The sequence below is a fragment of the Desarmillaria tabescens genome, assembly GCF_030435595.1.
Source record: "Desarmillaria tabescens strain CCBAS 213 chromosome Unknown EV420scaffold_1, whole genome shotgun sequence".
In the NCBI taxonomy this organism is placed as follows: domain Eukaryota; kingdom Fungi; phylum Basidiomycota; class Agaricomycetes; order Agaricales; family Physalacriaceae; genus Desarmillaria; species Desarmillaria tabescens.
Window position 1 is genome coordinate 3,577,133 of NW_026848300.1, and position 18,985 is coordinate 3,596,117.

General features: G+C 49.3%; 9 protein-coding genes and 1 non-coding gene across 10 annotated transcripts; 5 read left to right on the forward strand and 5 right to left on the reverse strand.

Annotated features, from left to right (window-relative positions):
• Nucleotides 1-80: 80 nt before the first annotated feature.
• EV420DRAFT_101868 (uncharacterized protein) lies at nt 81-1,277 on the reverse strand. The gene is made up of 4 exons (XM_060465338.1): nt 1,128-1,277; nt 429-1,078; nt 219-373; nt 81-154 (listed from the first exon to the last, which is right to left on the reverse strand). Exons 2-3 carry the CDS (start codon nt 988-990, stop codon nt 228-230), a joined length of 708 nt encoding a protein of 235 aa, XP_060340049.1. The 5' UTR covers nt 991-1,078; nt 1,128-1,277; the 3' UTR covers nt 81-154; nt 219-227.
• On the reverse strand, nt 1,020-1,913 carry EV420DRAFT_1663740 (uncharacterized protein; the record flags this gene model as incomplete). Its single annotated transcript, XM_060478947.1, has 2 exons — nt 1,020-1,464; nt 1,523-1,913. The coding sequence occupies 2 exons, from the start codon at nt 1,911-1,913 to the stop codon at nt 1,271-1,273; spliced, it is 585 nt and encodes a 194-aa protein (XP_060340050.1). The 3' UTR covers nt 1,020-1,270.
• Nucleotides 1,914-3,854: 1,941 nt separating this feature from the next.
• Nucleotides 3,855-5,151, forward strand: EV420DRAFT_101953 (uncharacterized protein). Its single transcript, XM_060465347.1, has 4 exons — nt 3,855-4,156; nt 4,216-4,553; nt 4,624-4,995; nt 5,051-5,151. The coding sequence occupies exons 1-3, from the start codon at nt 3,958-3,960 to the stop codon at nt 4,783-4,785; spliced, it is 699 nt and encodes a 232-aa protein (XP_060340051.1). The 5' UTR covers nt 3,855-3,957; the 3' UTR covers nt 4,786-4,995; nt 5,051-5,151.
• Nucleotides 5,152-5,462: 311 nt separating this feature from the next.
• EV420DRAFT_1757822 (uncharacterized protein) lies at nt 5,463-6,884 on the forward strand (the record flags this gene model as incomplete). Its single annotated transcript, XM_060480523.1, is given in 5 exon segments — nt 5,463-5,640; nt 5,707-6,017; nt 6,077-6,615; nt 6,635-6,701; nt 6,803-6,884. The coding sequence occupies 3 exon segments, from the start codon at nt 5,463-5,465 to the stop codon at nt 6,449-6,451; spliced, it is 864 nt and encodes a 287-aa protein (XP_060340052.1). The 3' UTR covers nt 6,452-6,615; nt 6,635-6,701; nt 6,803-6,884.
• A 587-nt stretch (nt 6,885-7,471) lies between these two features.
• On the forward strand, nt 7,472-8,781 carry EV420DRAFT_1258979 (kinase-like protein; the record flags this gene model as incomplete). Its single annotated transcript, XM_060466925.1, has 4 exons — nt 7,472-8,090; nt 8,162-8,280; nt 8,341-8,518; nt 8,564-8,781. The coding sequence occupies 4 exons, from the start codon at nt 7,472-7,474 to the stop codon at nt 8,779-8,781; spliced, it is 1,134 nt and encodes a 377-aa protein (XP_060340053.1).
• Nucleotides 8,782-9,583: 802 nt separating this feature from the next.
• On the forward strand, nt 9,584-10,057 carry EV420DRAFT_1634697 (uncharacterized protein; the record flags this gene model as incomplete). The annotated part of the gene is made up of 2 exons (XM_060476351.1): nt 9,584-9,913; nt 9,971-10,057. 2 exons carry the CDS (start codon nt 9,584-9,586, stop codon nt 10,055-10,057), a joined length of 417 nt encoding a protein of 138 aa, XP_060340054.1.
• A 1,426-nt stretch (nt 10,058-11,483) lies between these two features.
• Nucleotides 11,484-13,244, reverse strand: EV420DRAFT_1757823 (FAD dependent oxidoreductase; the record flags this gene model as incomplete). The annotated part of the gene is made up of 8 exons (XM_060480524.1): nt 11,484-11,883; nt 11,938-12,038; nt 12,091-12,402; nt 12,482-12,762; nt 12,818-12,843; nt 12,897-12,906; nt 12,966-13,057; nt 13,108-13,244. 8 exons carry the CDS (start codon nt 13,242-13,244, stop codon nt 11,607-11,609), a joined length of 1,236 nt encoding a protein of 411 aa, XP_060340055.1. The 3' UTR covers nt 11,484-11,606.
• Nucleotides 13,245-14,230: 986 nt separating this feature from the next.
• On the reverse strand, nt 14,231-15,800 carry EV420DRAFT_101996 (acyl-CoA dehydrogenase/oxidase C-terminal). The gene is made up of 6 exons (XM_060465348.1): nt 15,163-15,800; nt 14,803-15,111; nt 14,703-14,755; nt 14,641-14,648; nt 14,503-14,582; nt 14,231-14,248 (listed from the first exon to the last, which is right to left on the reverse strand). Exons 1-5 carry the CDS (start codon nt 15,318-15,320, stop codon nt 14,526-14,528), a joined length of 585 nt encoding a protein of 194 aa, XP_060340056.1. The 5' UTR covers nt 15,321-15,800; the 3' UTR covers nt 14,231-14,248; nt 14,503-14,525.
• Nucleotides 15,801-16,439: 639 nt separating this feature from the next.
• Nucleotides 16,440-17,845, forward strand: EV420DRAFT_1499437 (uncharacterized protein). Its single transcript, XM_060470993.1, is given in 6 exon segments — nt 16,440-16,557; nt 16,568-16,818; nt 16,874-16,914; nt 16,973-17,064; nt 17,126-17,200; nt 17,259-17,845. 5 exon segments carry the CDS (start codon nt 16,669-16,671, stop codon nt 17,774-17,776), a joined length of 876 nt encoding a protein of 291 aa, XP_060340057.1. The 5' UTR covers nt 16,440-16,557; nt 16,568-16,668; the 3' UTR covers nt 17,777-17,845.
• Nucleotides 17,846-18,592: 747 nt separating this feature from the next.
• On the reverse strand, nt 18,593-18,698 carry EV420DRAFT_t26. The gene has a single exon. It is a non-coding gene; the product is annotated as a tRNA-Ser (tRNA).
• Between the last annotated feature and the right edge of the window lie 287 nt (nt 18,699-18,985).

Consider the following 18,985-nt stretch of genomic DNA (forward strand, 5'->3'; position numbering starts at 1 on the left):
GATCTAAAATTGCAATGCGAGGTAAGTACAGTGATGACTACATTGATTGTTAGGACTACGCATGAAAAGCGCGCATTTTGTACAAGTTGAATGTCTTAGAACTGCTACTGTAGAATGAACTTCAGAATGGCAGGAACTTCGAATGCAATTTGATCTAAAACGGATCAGTGATGGGAACTTAAAAATTACATCGGAACGGGATGTGGCCCCGAACTTACATAGTGAAATTAAAATGATCCTACATGATGTGTATTTGCAGACACACACCCGGATGTGTCAGGATCCCCTTCACAACACGTCCACATCTTCATTGTATGTCCAGGCCTTCCATGCATATTGATCGTCGGTGAAAATTCAAAAACTTCTAGCGTTCCTGCAAAACGCCGATAGTCACGTTAGTGGACTTACGTTCGTATGAAAATGCGTACCTGGATGATAGGCACAGGGACCATCAGATAGACACTTTTGAAGACCACCATCCCACCCATTCAAAAAAACCCTGCCGCAGTTGATGCATGACGGCGACGATGCGGTACATGGGAAGTAGAGCGCCCGCTCAGAACTGCGCTGCTTTTTGTGTAGAACTTTTCGTCGGCGCCGGGACGGGGAACTAGAGGGTGTCATGTCCGCTGATCTACAGCGGAGTTCGCGGACAAGGGCACGGCGTATGAGTGAGTTGCCTCTCGCTAGTTTCTCGATAATATCACGAAGCAGAGATTCTGGAGTGGACGCAATGACTGATTGCAATTCCATTTCGTCGATCCAGAATCCATCATCGGAACCAATGTCAGATTGGGGCGAGGGAGATGAACATGGACTAGATGACGGCGTGGATTGAATGGCATGTTCGAGGGGATAAGGTCGATGAGCAATTTTTGAGTGATCTGAACCGTCCTTCATGCTGGAGTCAGTTGAAAGATCGAGAAGGACAAGTAAGTGGCGAAAGGTAAAAGCTACAGAATACAAAGAAATGCGAAACTGAAATGTCATTGACACAACGGCAGATATTAAATAGCATCCAGACGTCACAGTCACACGCCACTGGTAGAAAACATACGAAACAATAAGAGTCGAAAGACTGGATTCCAAATCAGGAAAATAATAATACGCTAGCACCGGTGCCGTACAATGATGCAAGGCGTCATAAAGTTCGTACTCGGAATTCGTCTACAGGAGGCCGAATAGAGTGATCGATGATATCCGGGGCCGACGTCAGTGATTATATACCGATGAACAAAACAATGTACTTACATCATAAGGGCTCGTATGATCAGAGTCGCTGCCTTTTCCGTGGTACCGCGGGCATGTGCTCTTGTATAACGCAGCCCTCACTTCCGGTGTTTTCTTCACAGCAAGTCCAGATAAAATTCTCCGGGTATGCGCGCCGGTTCGCAAGAGTATCCATAGGGCCGTGGTAATCCTCATCCCAGTCGACAAAACTTGCTTCGTCAACCTCGATCTCTCCTGTGAGGCACGGATATTAGATTTTGTGGATACAAAACAGCGAAGTAAATCACTATACCAGGATGAAATTTGCACTCGTTGGGCTCTCTGTCCACCTCCAGATCATATTCTTCGCCACAATTGCCACAAGTCTCCCATCGGGGTGCTGCCGATCGAGACCTCGGATCGAAAGATACAAGTTCCCTGGCCATCGCTCGCTCAACAGCAGGAACGTTGTCCACAAGATTGGCGATAACCTGGCGCAGGTGGCTCTCTGAAATAGAGGCAATAGCATGGTGAAGGGCGGCGCGAGATGTCGCGTCAACAGCCACTTCACCACCTTCAGATGAACTACCCTCGTCTTCGGAAGACGATTGGGTTTCATCCTGGCTGGTATCAAGGTCTTCCTCGTCGTCAGAAGAGTCGGTAAGCTCTGTCAGGTCAATGACTTCAACTGGATCGGGCACCATGGTTTTTCTGCGAATGTGAAAACGCGACGGTGGTGCCAAGGAGGAGCAGAAGATATTTATGGACAGGGCCACGTTGGCTCAACCGCAACAAATCACTACCTTATAGCAAAAACCCTTGTTAGTGAAAGAACAAAGACTAACAAAAGAACAAACCCAAAATATCGGTAACTATGTTCCGCGTGCATGGAAGTTCAGTTCAAGATGAAGAACCGGCGTGGAAGCCATTTTGAAATACGCGCAAACACCGGCTTCGGAGTCTGTACGGTCACTTCCGCCTTCGAATGAAGCTATGAAGCGTGTAGCTACTCAGTAGTTACTACTCAGACCCAGTCTCAGGGGTGCACCTCGGCAAGGCTTGGGTGAGAACAACTCAGGGAAGAAGATGGGCTAGATCTAAGTAGTAATGTAGGTTACTTCAAGGATGAAGCGTGGGATGTAAAGGTGAAGATAGACTAACGAGAAGATATAAGCACGAGTTGAGTACAAAATAATATCCGAGTCGACGAGAAGGAAAGTCGTTCCGTTCCATGATATAAAGGTAGCGTTTCTGACCAAAACTGAACTACCATGCGGCTGCATTGTCAGGAGACAACAAGGGGCTCACATTTTCAATAGAGCGCCTGACTTTGACTCGGATGAATTGGAAGCTGATCAGTAAAAAGGTCCTGGCTGTGCCGAGCAGAGTAAAATAGAGGAACACGGCATTTCGGCGAGACCTACCGATTGAGCGAGGCAGATAACGAGAGCGAGTTGCCAAGACCATAAGATATTCCACACACAGCAGGTGTTGTACATAAGAAAATTCCTGGAAATCCGTTCATTCACCGGGGTGAATAGCATGAAGAAACCGACACTAGGATGGCAAAGAGTGATTAATCTTCGAGTCCTCGATAGAACCCAATGAACAGGAGGAAAATATAGAACAGCATGGCGGTGAACAGCAATTGCATAAGTCGATAGGACCCCGAAGGCTGATTTGTCAATAGACGAGAGCTTTACGGAAGAAATTCCTTCCCCGCTGGTTACCCAGGTCAGCTTCTATGAAACAAAGTATACGCTAGTAAGTTGAATGTACCATACAACGAAAAAAGATGCAACATACAAGGGAATGAACATTTATCGCTGCCGTCCTGATTCTAAAGAACCAGCATAGAAAGTACTGTGCATGAAAACCGAGTGAACTTTCTCGGTTTTCCGTAAACTGCGCGCGGAGGTCGGAAATGAGTGGGAACAGAAGGACGACATGTTCATAGTCCAGATTTTGGGACGACACTCCAACCCCAACCTTTGTTTTATCGGCTTCTATGTCTGCAACTATCCATAGCTTGATCAAAGGCTGAACGAAGTTGAGCGTCCGAAAGAGGTGCAAGATGTGGCTGTGTGATGTATCACGGGGGCCGGGCCCACAAGGTCCGAACTCTTCCGCTCCTCTCAACCCTGCGAACTTCAGAGGCAAGTAATTAATCCAACCCCTTCTAATTACCATAGGTATCCATTACCAATGCATGTCCTCGCGAACGTAAACCGAAACCGAAGGCAATAACCGGCATCAAAATTGAAAGCATCTTCAGATCACCTCTCTAGAATATACCGACTGCGCTGACTGTAGCTCTTGATTCCAGTCGCCGATGTCACTCCACCGCGCTTAGAAGACTCAAAATGATGACAATTCTCATTCGCTAACAATGTTTATCCTGCAAATTGTAACATTCATGGCTCCGTTCATGATACTTCTGGCGACTCGGTAATCCAAATCAAACGACTCGAAGTTTACTTGGATACAGGTCTGCGTCGGCAGAGGGACACAAGAATCTCGCGGAAATGCCAGCAAGTCCATAAGCGCATGAAAATCAAAAGACTGCCGAGCCTCCGTGATTTACTTTCTATCTGCTTCCATGTCTTTTCCGCCTCTCTGGAGATCCCAACTGAATGGCTTGTGCTCCAATCTCGAGTCATGGAAGTTTCCTCCTTTTAGAAAGTCGATCAGCTACTACTTTGGCTCAATGATCTGAGTCAATCACTCACCTCTTCCAAGTTGACTTCGATGTCTTCACCAGTTTCAGAACCTCTAAACATCCCCGTCGACATCTTCTATGAAACCCTTCTCCATTCCGACGACAATGATACCGCTTTCTTTTGGCTCGACTGTCGTCGAGTTTCGCACAGCTTCCATAGCGCAGTCGAGCACGTCTTTGCAGTAAAGTACCTAAGTCAATCATTCATTCACGTACATTCTACTAGGGGTGAGTGGACTTTTCTTCGCTGTGTTTCCCCTTACATTAACTCGGACTTCATCTTCTAGGAGAACAAACTGGAACCAGCCATAAGAAGTTCGAGTTCTCCCATATCGACCCCACAGATTCATCCCGCGCAATATACAAACACCCCAAACTCGATGAACGCTATCTGGAGGATATCTGTCACTGTTTGAATACGGTGCTCGAAGCTAGCGTTTCTCAGCTCGAATGGCCAAAGATCCTCATTGAAGTCCAACATCATTTCAACGACACAATGTTACCAGACCTCCGGTACAGCTTCGACCCTCAATCGAGCCTATTTGAGATCAGTTTTAATTGGAAAGGAATGTTTAGCCATTTTTTCCGAGAAGAGAGAGAGGTGGCGAGGAAGATCAATATTGCGGTAAGTGTCTTTTACTTGATCCCGTTGACGACTGACGAAACATTGATACTGTCAGGATTCCCTTGTCCAGGCTGAACAGGGAGATAAATTGAAGTCCTCGGAAATGTGGGTATTGTTTTGGTCAAATAAGATAAGTGTCCGTAGGGCGATCCGTGAGGAGAGGATTCAGCGATTCATGACAGAGAGGACAGTGATGGGTACCGATTTTAGAATCGACGGTGACAACAGGTAGAATACGCCCTACAAACGTGTAGGCCTATTCGAGTTTTGTTGAGTCTCCTGACCCCTGTTCAGCCGGAACCAGATTTAATTCATTGCAGATCGTCAAATCTGAGATACCAAAGAATTCAATAGCCGGGCCCATAGCGGTGGAATATAATTCACGACTTGCACTGGCTAAATAGCAGACGACCTTCTTGTCAAAGTTTCAAGGACTCGGGCAGTGAGTCCATCCCACTCGGCCGCAGTGACATCTTTATCGATTGAAACACTGTAAGCCTGAGGGCGGGTCGATTAGAGCCGATGTTGTATATGTCAAACTGCTCTCTCTCCTTCCGACGTCGACGTCGTTCCTTCTCCAGACGACTCATTCTTATCGCCAGCTTGAGAATGCCCCTGATTTAGAGGGAAGCATCATCAGCTTACCGAAATCGCTCCAAAAATCCCAAGAATTCTCGGAGGTCGTATAAGCATGCATCAAGAATTCTCTCAGCCTGGCTACTAGAAGCTGCTTGTACAGATCCTTGACATGGTTTCCCATCAATATTAAAGGACGGCTTCGCCCAGGAGCTTGGAAACCACGACCGTACACGTACTCGTGGACAGCGCTGATCTGCTTCTCACTGTCAGGCTTGGGAAGGACCCACTCGACTCGAATTTCAAAAAAAGGACTACCAGGCTCTCTCTCCCATGTCCCCTCCAGACATCCCCACCGATGTCATCTACGAAATCCTGCTCCAATACGGCGTCCGAAACCTTTCTTTTCTGTGGCTAAACTGTAGACCAGTCTCGCGCAATTTCAAAGACGCCGTCGAACGTGTGTTTGTCACCAAGCATCTGAGAAAGACTTGGCTTCGCGTCGATACTGGTAAGGCCAATTCTGAATAGTGCTATGGCATCCGAGCGGACTGGTTATCTTTTCTTTTCTTTCAAGGCGAACATGACGCGGGTGTAGTAGAATTGCAGTTTTATAGCCTCGATCCCGATGACTCTTCTCGTGCGATATTTGAATCGTATGAATGTCAAGAGAGTTTAGAATGGGCACTGAGGCACGCTTCGTCCCTCGAGCACCCGAATGTGATTATCCAGGTCCGGCACGCCGCCAATGATACGATGCTACCAGATCTTCGGTATCACTTTGACCCAGCCGAGGACGTCGAGTTCGAGGTCAGCTTCGACTGGAAGGGGATGTACAGTCATTTCTTCCGAGAGCGGGAGGAGGTACAGAGGAGGCTCGATGAACGCGTATGTTCTTTTTTTCCACGCTGTTATTAATATTTCTGCGATTAACCAACGACCTTCAGTACCGAAGCGTCAGCGCTGAGGCGGCGCGTGGCTCTTTTTTGAGCGCTTTCACCAGCTTCCGCCGCATGGCTCTTGGCGTAGATTATAGCAGAATCAGCCGTGCCGTGCGTGCGGAGAGGACTAGGCGAAACGTACTGGAGAGCGAGGGTAGGGAAGTGTCTGGGGATGATCGTTTGGGGTTCGAAAAACTGGAGAGAAAAAAGGACTTGGTTGCGATGGAAGACCCTTATAGTGATGAGGGTGGTGCAGGTGAAGATGAGGATGGGGTGGACGGAGAGGAGGATGAGGATGAGGACAGTGAGGCTGACGAGTCTTTAGAGGAAGACGATGAGGATGAGAATGGTGATGACTGTGACTCCAATGATTTCGATTAATGCTTGAACAAGGACGCTACCGCTAGATGCTCTGTATACTGCTATTATGGCTTCAAAGTAATATGTTATTTCATCCTCATTTCTTAGGCTAGAAGGAAGTCATATTATGCTGAGAAGGCACGCTATACTAGACGCGAAAGCAGAGACTCATCATGCAAAATGACGTTGAATCATATATTCGGCAATCCCCACCCAGGACTCGAACCTGGTGCGCCATGCATGTACATACTTGGTCATGGGTTTAACGTTTGAATGGGACAATTAGAATCAACGTTCGGTTTGCCAAATAGCTGACGCTCTACGGTCGCTGGATGTGACCCTTCCCCTTCCATACGACAGGGGGAGGGGGGACGGCTGAGGTCAAAAAAGCATAGGATCCTCTCTTTCAAAATCAAACCACCTCCACAGGACTCGAACCTGGCGCATCCATCTAGTATTCAAGTGGTGGCTCTCAACTAGCCGGGAATACGAAATGAAAGGGACGCTTGAAGGAACAGACAGAGAAGACATCATCGCGAGTCTCTCCTTCGGATTTGGCCGCGCGTTGAAAACGTTTCACATTCACTGAGTTGACCTCCGGGATGGGATGAAAGAGGCGGCTGCTTGGTAAGCGACGGTTTTGCTTGTCTCTTATATAGCAGAGTCGACCAATACAACAGTCTTACAGTCTTATATGCATGTTCAGACTCGCATCTTGTTCAGATGTTTTCATCAGCGCCATACTACCTTGCTAACTAGCGGTATACGTTCTTTGAGCACTCTACACATGGAACCATCCCCAACCAGCAACCAAAACGTCCACTGGACCAAGGATCCTCGCGCCGGAACCGATGCCTCCCCCATCCCACTCACCCCCAACCAGCACTGGACCGTCGATCCGGCGAACGCGTCGTAGATTTCGACTTTGTCGAAGAACCCCTGGGAATGCCCGAGAGCATGGGATATGGCTTTGCACAGTTCGAATTTGGCGAAGCACTTGGGAGTCGCTCGTACAGAGTCCTTCGCAAGCTTGGGTGGGGGATGAATTCGAGTACGTGGCTCGTCCAGGATCAGAGGTACGGCCTCATATATGGTTCCATCCCTTTTCTTCATGCATTTGTCCTATATAGCAATCAGGCACATTTCGCTCTCAAGGCTCTTAACGGACACTGCACTCAATATGCCGCAAAAGGCGTGAGCTGGGAACTCCCAGCATTACAACGCATTCCCAGTCCCAGTCCTCATTGTCTACGACTCGTGGACCATTTCTTCCTCCCTGGTAAGGGCAGCGCGGGGAGACACCTTTGCCTCGTCACACCGCTTTTGGGGGGAGACATCACTCGGTATGCTCGTAGCAGCAACCTCCTGCGATATCCCCTGCCATTGGCCAAACGTATCCTACTCCACACGCTTCGCGCTCTGAACGACCTACACGAGTGCGGCGTCGTCCACACGGACATCAAGTCCGATAATATCTTCTTCGACACTACACTCTCGAATGAGGACATCCGCGCGCTTCTCGAGTCGGACCCTTTGCGACGGCATCAAGCAGAGGCATCCTACGATGGGATTGTTCATGCAGCTGTGTCGCAGCCGCTGCCTCTACCGACGATGGAAGAGTTTGCGAAGCAGACGTTTGTCTTGGGTGACTTGGGAAGTGGTCAGTTCCCCCCCCCCCCCACCCTCCTCCCCATCACTGCTCTTTCTGGATATCTAAAGTCCTTTCTCCAGCGCAGCCTATCGGTCAGCGGATAACAGATCACATCTGTCCGGAGAGCTTGCGCCCGCCTGAGATCTACATTGGAGGTCCGTGGGATGAGAAGGTTGATATTTGGTCGTTTGGTTGTTTGGTAAGGCTACGGCTATGAGTGTTGAGTGTTGAGTGTGAATTGATACCCCCCCTCCTCTAGGTGTATGAGATCGTCACAGGCGTCCCGCTCTTCAATACCAAGGAAGGAACCGTCGACGGTGTCCACCTCGACGCGACGGAAATCATGCTCTTTCAGATGATCGCTCATACACGCGAGGTGTTCATGGCCGAGCAACTAAGTGCGAGTTCACTGGCTGGACAGTATTTTAATGAAACCTGTATGTATGGCCCAGTCAATGTACATCATCACTGAGTATTTGTAGGCCGGCTAAAAAAGGGACCCGGGCGTTATCTCTATCAGACTGAGCATTGGGTGGTGCAAAATAGTGATGGGGATGTCGGTATGGATGAGGCGAAGGAGGTGGTACGGTTTATGCGGAGGTGCTTGAGGCTCGATCCTAAAGATCGGGGGAGTGCGAAGGAGTTGCTGAGGGATGAGTGGTTTGGGGATGCCTGCCACGACGAAGATAGCAGTACCTGACCGGACCTCAGGCCTCAGGCTGCATTCCCAACGCTGGGCGGTGTGAAGAAGGATGTATTGATTGCTAGCGCTGGTACTCCCAAAACGTAGCGACACGGATACGACGCATAGGGAAGTTCTCGCTTTATGGGGGTTCGGGATAAGCCCAATGCGCGATCACTATGAGACGAGGATGTCAAAGCTTTTCTTGATGAGAGTGGAGGCCGAGATTTCTTGTAGACCAAGTAGTCCAGGGGGCGCTGTATCATGTATAGCGTCAACAAAAATCTGTGACCTCGCTGGTTGAATACAGACATTCAAGCTGCGCGGTGTGAAGAAAGATGTAACGTTTCTTGCCAATTATACGCGACTTTCTGGCTCTGGGAAGACTCCAAAACGTAGCGATACGACCATTGATATTGACTCGCCGGGGTTCGGGATAAGCCCACGACACGGTCTGGGTTGAGGTTGAATGCGCGTTCTCTACGGGAAGAGGATGTCAAAGTTTCTCTTTCCCTGGGAGCGGGCGATGACTGAGGCCAAGATTTCTTGATGACCAAGTCGCTTGGACCGGCGGCGTATCGTAGCGTCAGCGAAAATCTGTAACCTCGTTGGATGAAGGATACGAGAACTAAAAATGGAAGTACTCACCCGAGCAAAAAAGTGACCCCGTTCCTCTCGTTCACGATGTCGCTGTTGAACAGTATCGGGGATTCCCTACGTCCGACCTTTCAATGGCTCGTACACCTCCAAGTAATCCTCATTCTCTCCTATTGCCCATCCTCCATGTCTCGTTCCCGCCTCCTCCCCCAAGCGATACTTGATGAAGCGTCGCGATCGCTCATCTTCGCGCCTGCGTAAACTCGAGAAGGACGGGGTGTCTGACGAGGGCCTGGGTGGTGGGGAGTCTGGCGGACAGATAGAGGATATGGTTTTGTTCTGCTTGACGATCTTCGCCGCTTTCATTCCTCGTCGAGTACTTGTGGACCTTCGTACCCACGTCCACGCCTGCCAGTCTCACGTCTTCTCCATCCAAGCGAGAACATATTTCGACGCGCTTCCTCTGCGCACCAGGCAGATCATCCACGGTGGCTCTGTTTCCTGGTGGTCGCTCCCACCGGTCAGGTACGTCCTACCTGGGAGAGCCGTCACGGTCGGTAAAAGTGGGGGATAGTAGTGGATGCAATTGCGTCTGGACCGATAAGTTCAGGTTCTAGGGCTGGGCTGGCGTGTCGAGCAAGCTGTTCGGCGTCTTGACAAGTGCCCTGCTACTCTGGAAATGCGATGGAACGTCTAATACGGCGAGAAGGCGCAAAGGTGGGGGGGGGGGGGGGGGGGGGGGGGGTTAAAAAGCAAGGATCCACTCGTAGTATGGTCGGACCGATTAAAGCCGACGAGCAACTTCCCTTCTGACGTGCCTACTTCAATCCACTCTTTCTTCTACATACCGAGGGAGGAAGCACCATCGAGTCACCAAAATCCCTGCAAATATCTCAAAGTTCCTGGGGATCGCGTAGTGTCAAGTAGTTTTCTCAACCCATCCGAGGCCTGGCGACTTGCAGTCCAAACGGAAGGACCAGTACACTGACGGCTTGATCCAGCAGCTGTAAGTATACTCGTGGATAGCGCCGATCTACTTCTCTAGGAGCGTGTTCTGGGATTGGGCAGGTTCGATGAGCGCCTAATCCTTCAAAGCTTCATTCACTATGTTCCTACAACAAAATCTTCCTCCTCGAATTCGACAACGCCTCCCATGCGATAGCCCGCATCCCCTCATCTCTCATCGGAAGCACACACCTAGTCACGTCGCCACCATCATCTCACCACAAAGATCAGGACATGGCAGAAATCTCGGAGGAATCTCTCGAGCACGGATAAACTGTTGCTTCGTGAGCCTGTTCAGCGTTTCTTCGTTTATCGCTAACATGAGCGTCATCCAGACAATACCACAGAAGAAGAAAGAAGATGTATCATGTAACTAAGTCCGCAAGCTACCGAAACACAACGCCCTACACCGACAGTCTCCTAGCTGCGCTACACTCTTGCAGGATGATCGTATCTCGGCATTTTTGCTCTGCTAATAGAAAGAGGTTAAGGTTGACCCCCGTTGCTCCCCGACCCATGACCTTTCACTTCCGAATCTTGTGATGAGCAATAAGATATAAGATGTCAATAAAGCGGCGCCGGCGAGACTGGTCTTTCGGCACTACTTCATTTACAGTCGCTACATTCGTACAAAATGCAAGGCCACTAGCGAGCCTCTTGCTTTGTGTGTCGTTTTTCAAGTCCAAAACAAACACTCCCCGGGCCCCCCAGTGCAGGAGTTGGTAGTCAGTTAGTACATTACGCAGCCAAAAGTTGCTGGCGATATATACGTATATCAGATACATCTGGGCGAAATGACGAAGCTATCGAGCGATCTTTTCGCCAGATAAAGGTAACACGCTGTCAACATCTGTCCACTTCCATTGTCATGCCGGATGTTCTTGTAAGTTGTTCAGTCCTCCCAAAACTCCAGCATAGCCGGTATATTTGGCTTGTAGAACCCGGAAAAGCCAGCAACGTCGTGGGCGACGGCATGGTGACAAGCGTTGTCATGGCATCTTCTCTATTTTCTTCATCTCATGAAACGCAATCATAGTGGTAATGGTCTGGAAGGGAGGTAGTAAGGGGTATCTAATTATGGAGCTTATACTCCTGGTGAAAAGGTATCCAAAACGTTAGGAAGATCATGCTATTACCAGCTACCTCAAGCAGATCGGAAGCTTGGCGCCGGCAGAAAATGAGATTCTGGAAATACAAAATACTGGTACACGAGAATCATGAAACGGAAACAATATATTAATCTACAAGTTAGCCCGATACATTTCCACATTGAAGTTTTCAACCCGCCTCTCGAGCACCACTTGGTCAATCAGGTGCAAAACATCCACCGCACACCCGACAGAGAACGAGAAACCAGATCCTCCTTGCCCATACGAATGAACGATGCTGCTCGATCCCCCACGCATCCTATTCGGTCGCAGCTCCCGCTCCACACGTACATTTCCTACACGCGTCGGTCGCAGTCCTTGAACAACAGGCGCTACAGGATCAAATTCTGCATTCTCCAGTCCCGGAACACTGACAATGCCATCGTTAGTGGACCGGAGACATCGCATATTAGGGAGCACATACAATTTGTTGCACCGCTCACGCATACGTTGGATCTCAGGTGACTCCATCGTGAGGTTAAGCTCCCACCTGTGCGGCTGAGCGATACCACCGAGGATAAGAATCTGAAAGTGAGGTAAATCAAAGGAAATCGAATCGGAGACTGAGCGAACATACGTTGTCGTTTCGGGGAACTATGAACACGATATCTTCATGCTCCGAGCTCAGTTCGTTGTCGTGTGTGACGGCTAGAGCTTCTGTAACCTTCGGGAACTGTTTCCCGTCATTCACTAACCGGATTAGACCACCACGTAGAGGGTAGCATGACTTGTCTCCCGCAGATTCGAATGAATTTAGACCAGTAGCGTTGACAATTGCAACGGCACCATAGGTCTCCAGAAGCTTGGCCTCGGAGTCCAAGAGATCACCGTCGATGCGGCGAGTGATCAGCTCCGCGCCTTTCGCCTCGACCAGATCATGAAGCCAGACCTGTTGATGAGAGTGAATACAACCGATGATAAAGTTTGAGAATGAAGGGACTTGCCATGTACGCGTCTGTGTCGATGACAGGAGCCAGATGGGAGTATGCGTCGACAACGCCGGCATTCTGGTTGACTGCATGTTTCGCAATCAAATCCGGGTCCCGGACGAAGCCCTTGATACACGACGCTTCGATTTCGCGCATCTTGCTTAACTGATCTGGGAGGTCTTCGATTGCTTTTCCGAAGAAGAAATTGGCTGTGCGCATTTTGATGGCGGGCAGGGATTTGCTTAGCTGGTCGAAAATTCGGTAGGATGTCAGTGACCATCCTTTGGACAGAGCCAAGGACTTCGCATCTGTGTGCTGGCCTATACAGTGTGTGATTGAGCTTCGAGATTCCCGAATGGAGTGACGCAGTCTTACCGCAGACGGCTGGAGGATACTCCCACCTGGTAAATAGAGGTTTAGTTCCGGGCTGTAAATGATATATGTATACACCTACAACGCTCCGGCTGGAAAGTAAATTTTTTTGTCAGTGACGGATTGCAACTTCAGCAAAAGATATGCTTACCGATCTGAGACGTGATACGAGGCGTCGCTGGGGCCCACTGCTCTGACACCACAGTGACATCATATCCTGCGTCGAGTAGGATCCAGGCAGTCCTATCAATACAAGGATGAGCTTGACAATATTAACAGTACGATGCACCTACGTTAAACCAGTCACGCCGCCACCGACGACGAGTACACGTTGTCTGTTTCGCGGTGCACCCGTGGCGTTTGCAGATGTGTCCAGCACAAGAAGACCCTTGCTGAGACCCAGGACCGGAGTAGTGTACAACGAAGACATGTTTCGCAAATGTGAAAGGGTTGAATCAAATGGATCAAATAGCTAGAGGCTGAGGAGGCTGAGAGACTAGAGAGGGGGGGGGTGGGTGATAATGATGAAGGATGTAGAATCTCGAGCATCTTATACTGCTGTAATCTCTTTCTCAAGACTGAAAAAAAATAGTCGAACTTCACAATGGACTACGGCGTAGCCAAGATCACCGTTCTGTCGGACACCTCCGTGAACTGCAAGTCAAAGTACGCGTTTGATCCATGTAGGATCACAACTTATGTCTGCGAACTCGTGACCCTTATGGTACTCTCCATCATCCAGAGGAGGTCCCTGAACAATTGCCGGCCGCAAAGAGAACCGCCTATTGTCCAGGAAATTTCGGTGGTATAAGTCTAGCATATGTCTTACCTTGACATTTCTGTGTGGACAGTAGCGCGCATAAGATGTCTCTGATGTGAACCGAGTGCAAATAGTAGCAGCCTAGCAAAAGTGAACGCACCTTCAACTATGGCGAAGTCTGGACCGATTTAACGTACTACGACAAATCCGGAAACAAAGCTGAAACGGTGGCATTCTCCGTAACATTTATTCCCATTTTGAAGTAGAGAGCACCCTAGCATCGCCAGAGACGCTAGATCAAGCGGAGCGCTAGAGGACGTTCGGACATCATTTGATCAGAGACCCAGAGTCTTGTGACGAATCGCATCAAGGCCTAGGTCGCCCAGTTATTTCTCGTCGTTCTGTTTTCGTCTCCTACCCAGGATAACAAGAAGTCTCACGAGTGCACCATACTAAAGCACGAGGGCAAGAGGCGGGCAATCGCTTCCGTGTTACTGGTCACGATGTCGGAGAAGAGGCCAAAAGGCTTTCAGGCATTGGCCTGATGACGAGTGTAACGCATGATCGCATCACACATGTAGGAGGGTTCTTGCTCTTCAAGACCTCACAACGGCTTCTTCCGATCTTTGACCCTAAGTCGTCACCCTTCCTTCGTCGTCGGAAATTGCGTGTACCTTGTTCAAACGTTAATTTACATAACACAGTAACCTCATTGCCGCCGGAGCCTACCGACATCGGAAGAACCAGCAGACAACGGGCTCTCGTTGGGAAGAAAGGAACCTTTCCAAAATTCCGCATGTACTGCCTGCCGACGGTTCGATAATGCCAATAGTCCCTTGGGTTTGTTGTACTAGTCGATCGAATCTTTTGGCGCTGAATAGCACCAGACGAAATAAAAAAATCCGAGTTCATGTGTACTTATACGTACATGAATTATCGCTGTGTCCATGTTTAGAAAAATGCTTGTATACCAGTCATCGCTTTCCCAAGTATCAGAGTGTGGATGTCCTAAAGTCAAAGTTTCAATGAACGAAAAGAAACAGCAGCACTTATATACGATACGCACATAAGTTCCTTCAAAAAAAGATATGTCAACGTAGCTTAGTGAAAGAGGATAGCACATTTTACCTTCATATGTATTAGTGACTTGCAGATTGGCAACGTGTCTTCCAACATGATATCTGCTCCTTATCAGCGCCGGCGACATAGAAGAATGTAAATGACTGACTCGTCAGCACAGGCATTTCCGCCCAAAATATCCAGCACAATCCTCGAGTGTTGCAAAGCTTTCCCACAATTGTTCCTCTTGATCATACTTATCATCTCAGGTGAATATTGTCCGGCCTCCTTGAGTCGGCCGACTTGCAAGCTGGCTAGGAGTCCCAAGGTCACCTCCGTCTGGGCATCAACTAGTTTCTTCTGAACGAGCTGGAATGAAGCCAACGGACGCTGAAATTGATGCCGTTCCAGCGCATACGCTCTCGTCCGGTTGACACAATCCTCCAGAGCGCCCATGACTCCCCACGAGATACCATACCTGATCGTTGGATACATTAGTGTCTGTGAAGGGTACGACAAGACATCATACCGAGCAGAGTTCAAGCAAGAGAACGGTGATCCCAATCCCTTTGATTTAGGCAACAGTGCATCGTGGGACACGCGGACAGAGTCCATGAAGATTGATCCTGTGAGAGAAGCTCGTAATGCTACTTTATTCTTGATCGCCTGCGTGTCGAGTCCTTTCATTCCCTTAATGAACAAGGCTTAGTACTGTTCATCCATGACGAGCTCAAAAGCCATTACGCCCCCAAAGTACTCGCCTGGAACTCATCTTTGTCCAATCCCGTCTCCTCGCCCTTCATCAACCTCCCGACCCCACCCCTTGGCACCACATCAAGGGTGCACTAACAGCTCATGCCATGACAGACATCTGCTGACTGCAGTACTTGTTCACCCTTCGGAGGTTTGCTCAGATTGGGAGTTTGGTACTTGAAGGAGGATGTTAGCTCCGAGCTACAGGATCGACCATTATATCTGAGAGACGAGGATAATAAGCTTCCGAGTGCGCAGAAATACCGAATTGGACCCAAGAGTGGCGGTGAGGCGGAGGCATATACAAGCCGATCGCGGTCCCTGTGCGTAGCTATCCCAACTCAAACCCCTCCGTTCACATCACCGCCGCCGCCCGACTTGCGCAAAAATGCCTCCCTCAAGACATCAACCCCACCCTGTCCTTTGCTCGCTCCAGTCAACAAGACCTCCCCGAAATCCGTAGTCGCCGCACCTCACTTAGCACCCCCAGACTCCTCGTTGCTATCCCCCGCTCTCGTGCACCCAGACATGATGCATGAGCGCTAGTGAGCGCATCAAACATGCCCCGAGAAACCATCCATCAAGTGTTTCCTAGACTGGCAGGGCGCCGTCATCACTCTCCTCTTCATACAAGCCTCGATACTCGCAATTCTCGGTGACTTGAGCTCGACATCGACCAGCTCCACCACGTGTCGGTGTTGGTACCGGCTCTACCTCACCTAGATGGCGAAGCTCGTACCCTTCCTTCTACGCCGCTCGCGCATCAGGAACCTACGGCCGACCTCCCTCCAGCCTTTCTCCAGTGTTGGGCTGACGGGCATCCCAACGTTCCTTGTCCGATTGGATTCTCCCCGGCAGGGCGCGAGGCCCACTATTATGTGGTGTGCTGGGGATTATGTGCGGTGTGATGGGCAGGGGTGGGTGGAGGAGGAGGATGGGAGAGGCGGTGGGATGGTGTGTTCCCATTTCGGGACGGGGCTTGGTCTTTCCTTCTGTTGAGTGTATCAGCTTTGGGATATACTGGCCGGCTTTGAAGGTGATGGTATTGCTTTACTTCATTTGGAATGGTCCCCCTATTCGGCAGTTCGGATCGAATGACGCATTTCTCTCATGTCAGCACCCGTTATCTTTAGCACTGATTCTTTTTTGGAGCAGTCTCGCAGGCTTTAGGAACATCATACCAGCGACGACCCTCGCACTGCTATTTATGTTTTCCGATCCTGAGAGTGTATAAAATCCTCTGTATCAGTCACCATTCTTCTCACTGCCCATCTCTTCCGCAATGAGCTCAGACGTTATCACTCGCCAATTGGACTCCAAGTTCTACGCACTGGAAGAGGACGAAGCTGCGTTCTTTAAAGCTCAAACTGGGATAGAAGATGAAGATGCCCTCAAGCATCACATCTTGACAATCCAGGAGGAAGCGTACAAGGTAAACGGGGCTTATCCTCCGAGTTGCAAGTGTCATACATAATGTTGTGCTACAGGTGCACCCTTATTCGTGCATCCGCCGGTTTGCCTTTGCAAAGTAAGCTGTCGTCGAGTCTGCCACCGTGTTGATCTTGTTTGACCTTCAAAACACCTAGGTTGAAGATTTCGAGGCAGCCGTGCTACCAACAGCTATTGAACCTCGGAAAAGATCGCAAGGGGGCAGTCTATGCCGACATCGGATGTTGCTGTTCGTAAATCTTCCGCCATGTGACATTTTACCTCGCCTTGATTGTATAACGTTCACATAGTCGGCAATGACCCCAGAAAAGCGGTCGTAGATGGCTATCCCGTAGAACAAGTCATAGCCTCCGATTTACATCCTGGTATGAATTTCCTACCGTACCCCATTCCTCTCGCACAACTTAAATATATATGGAACAGAATTTTGGGAACTCGGACATAGGCTCTTCAAGAGCACAGCTGAAACATTCCCTGCACGCTTCATCCCTGCAGACATCTTTCAGTTAAAAGGACTGACAAAGGACTCAGACGCCCCTTCTTCCTCCATCCCGGAACTTTCCCAGGTACAGTCCTTAGCTGAGCTGCGAGGAAACATTTCCGCCATTCATACCTCGTCATTCTTCCATCTCTTTGATGAAGAAGGACAGTTCGAAATAGCAAAGATCATGGCGGCGCTGCTGTCATCTGAGCCCGGGTCCATGATCTTTGGATCGCACAGTGGTCTGCAGGAGAAAGGATTCCGCCCGAATATTGGCCGTCGCAGTAGCATGTTCTGCCACTCACCTGAGAGTTGGCGATCGCTCTGGGATGGCGAAATATACCCCAAGGGTACTGTTCACGTTGATGCTTTCTTGCATGAACGTCACCATGACCATCCTGAGATGATCGATCCTGGCGTCAAATTATACCGCCTCGTTTGGTGCATAACGGTTTTGTGAATCAGACCTGCTGAATTTGTATAATACTGTACTAGCTTGAAAGAAATTCGATCTTGTGAACAACGCCCGCAGACCCTTTTTTTAAAATTTATTTGGAGGCTTCTTTACTAGGAGTTTATTCAGAAAAGTCACTTGCGGCATGCAGGTAACATGGATAACGATACCGTCAGTATCAAGCGAGCGATGCGAGTAGTGGAAACCGCGTCTTCGGAGCGAACTTCGCTGCCAACGATGAAGAGCAGAGGCCAGAGCAATCGGACCGAGTGAGGATACTAAGTCGCTGACAAAGCGACTACAAATCAAAACCCCCCTTGGGAGGCCGGGGCCCAGGGGACAGTAAGAAACCGTAACTTACTGTATGTGCATGTAGGGAGGAAACCCGAGGTCGACCGTGACGCTGCCAAAATTCCGACAATGTGAAACCGGCAGGGCATGATGCGTGACGGTTTGTACAATAAGAAACTGTAGTAACCAAGTATATCATTATTGCTCAGTGTACATTACCAGAATAAGCAATTATCCAATTTGAACATGAAAAATACTTTGCATTGTACAATTTTTACGGATTTTATTCGATTTTATCTGAATACGTCACGGCCCAAAGTATGAAACCAGGGCGCCGTGATGCGTGATGGGGGACAAAATAGGAAACCCAACCGGGGCTTCGTGATGCGTGACGGTTTCCTCCCTACATGCACGTACAGTAACCCCCCCGCTACCCCAGTTTCGTACGTAGCGCCATAGCCCTACGGTACCAGTTGTCTACTGTATTTACTATTCCAGTGTAGTCCAAAAAGACCATGGAATATGGGACATCGACACCAGCAGGATTTGAACCTGCGCACTCAGAGAGTAACAGATAGAAGTGATATCATAAAACCTGAATTCTAATCTGTCGCCTTAACCACTTGGCTATAGTGCCACAACTAATGTTGAGCATATTGTATATAAGTTCTTTCACAAAACCCCTGCTGCTATGAATTCGAGAGATATTCCTCCCAACCCGGTCTGCACGTTGTTGTTGCGCTCTACACCCATGCATGCTGAGTTACTAATCTGACACCACCTCCCCATTCTGCTGTACACAACGCCCCATCAAGGTGTGCAGGACGTATACTGGCACGTTCCGTTAAAGAAAGAAGTCGAGCCCACCTCCAAACCACGCCTGCCTCTTTAGCTGATAGGTGAGAGAGCATCCCTAACTCCTGC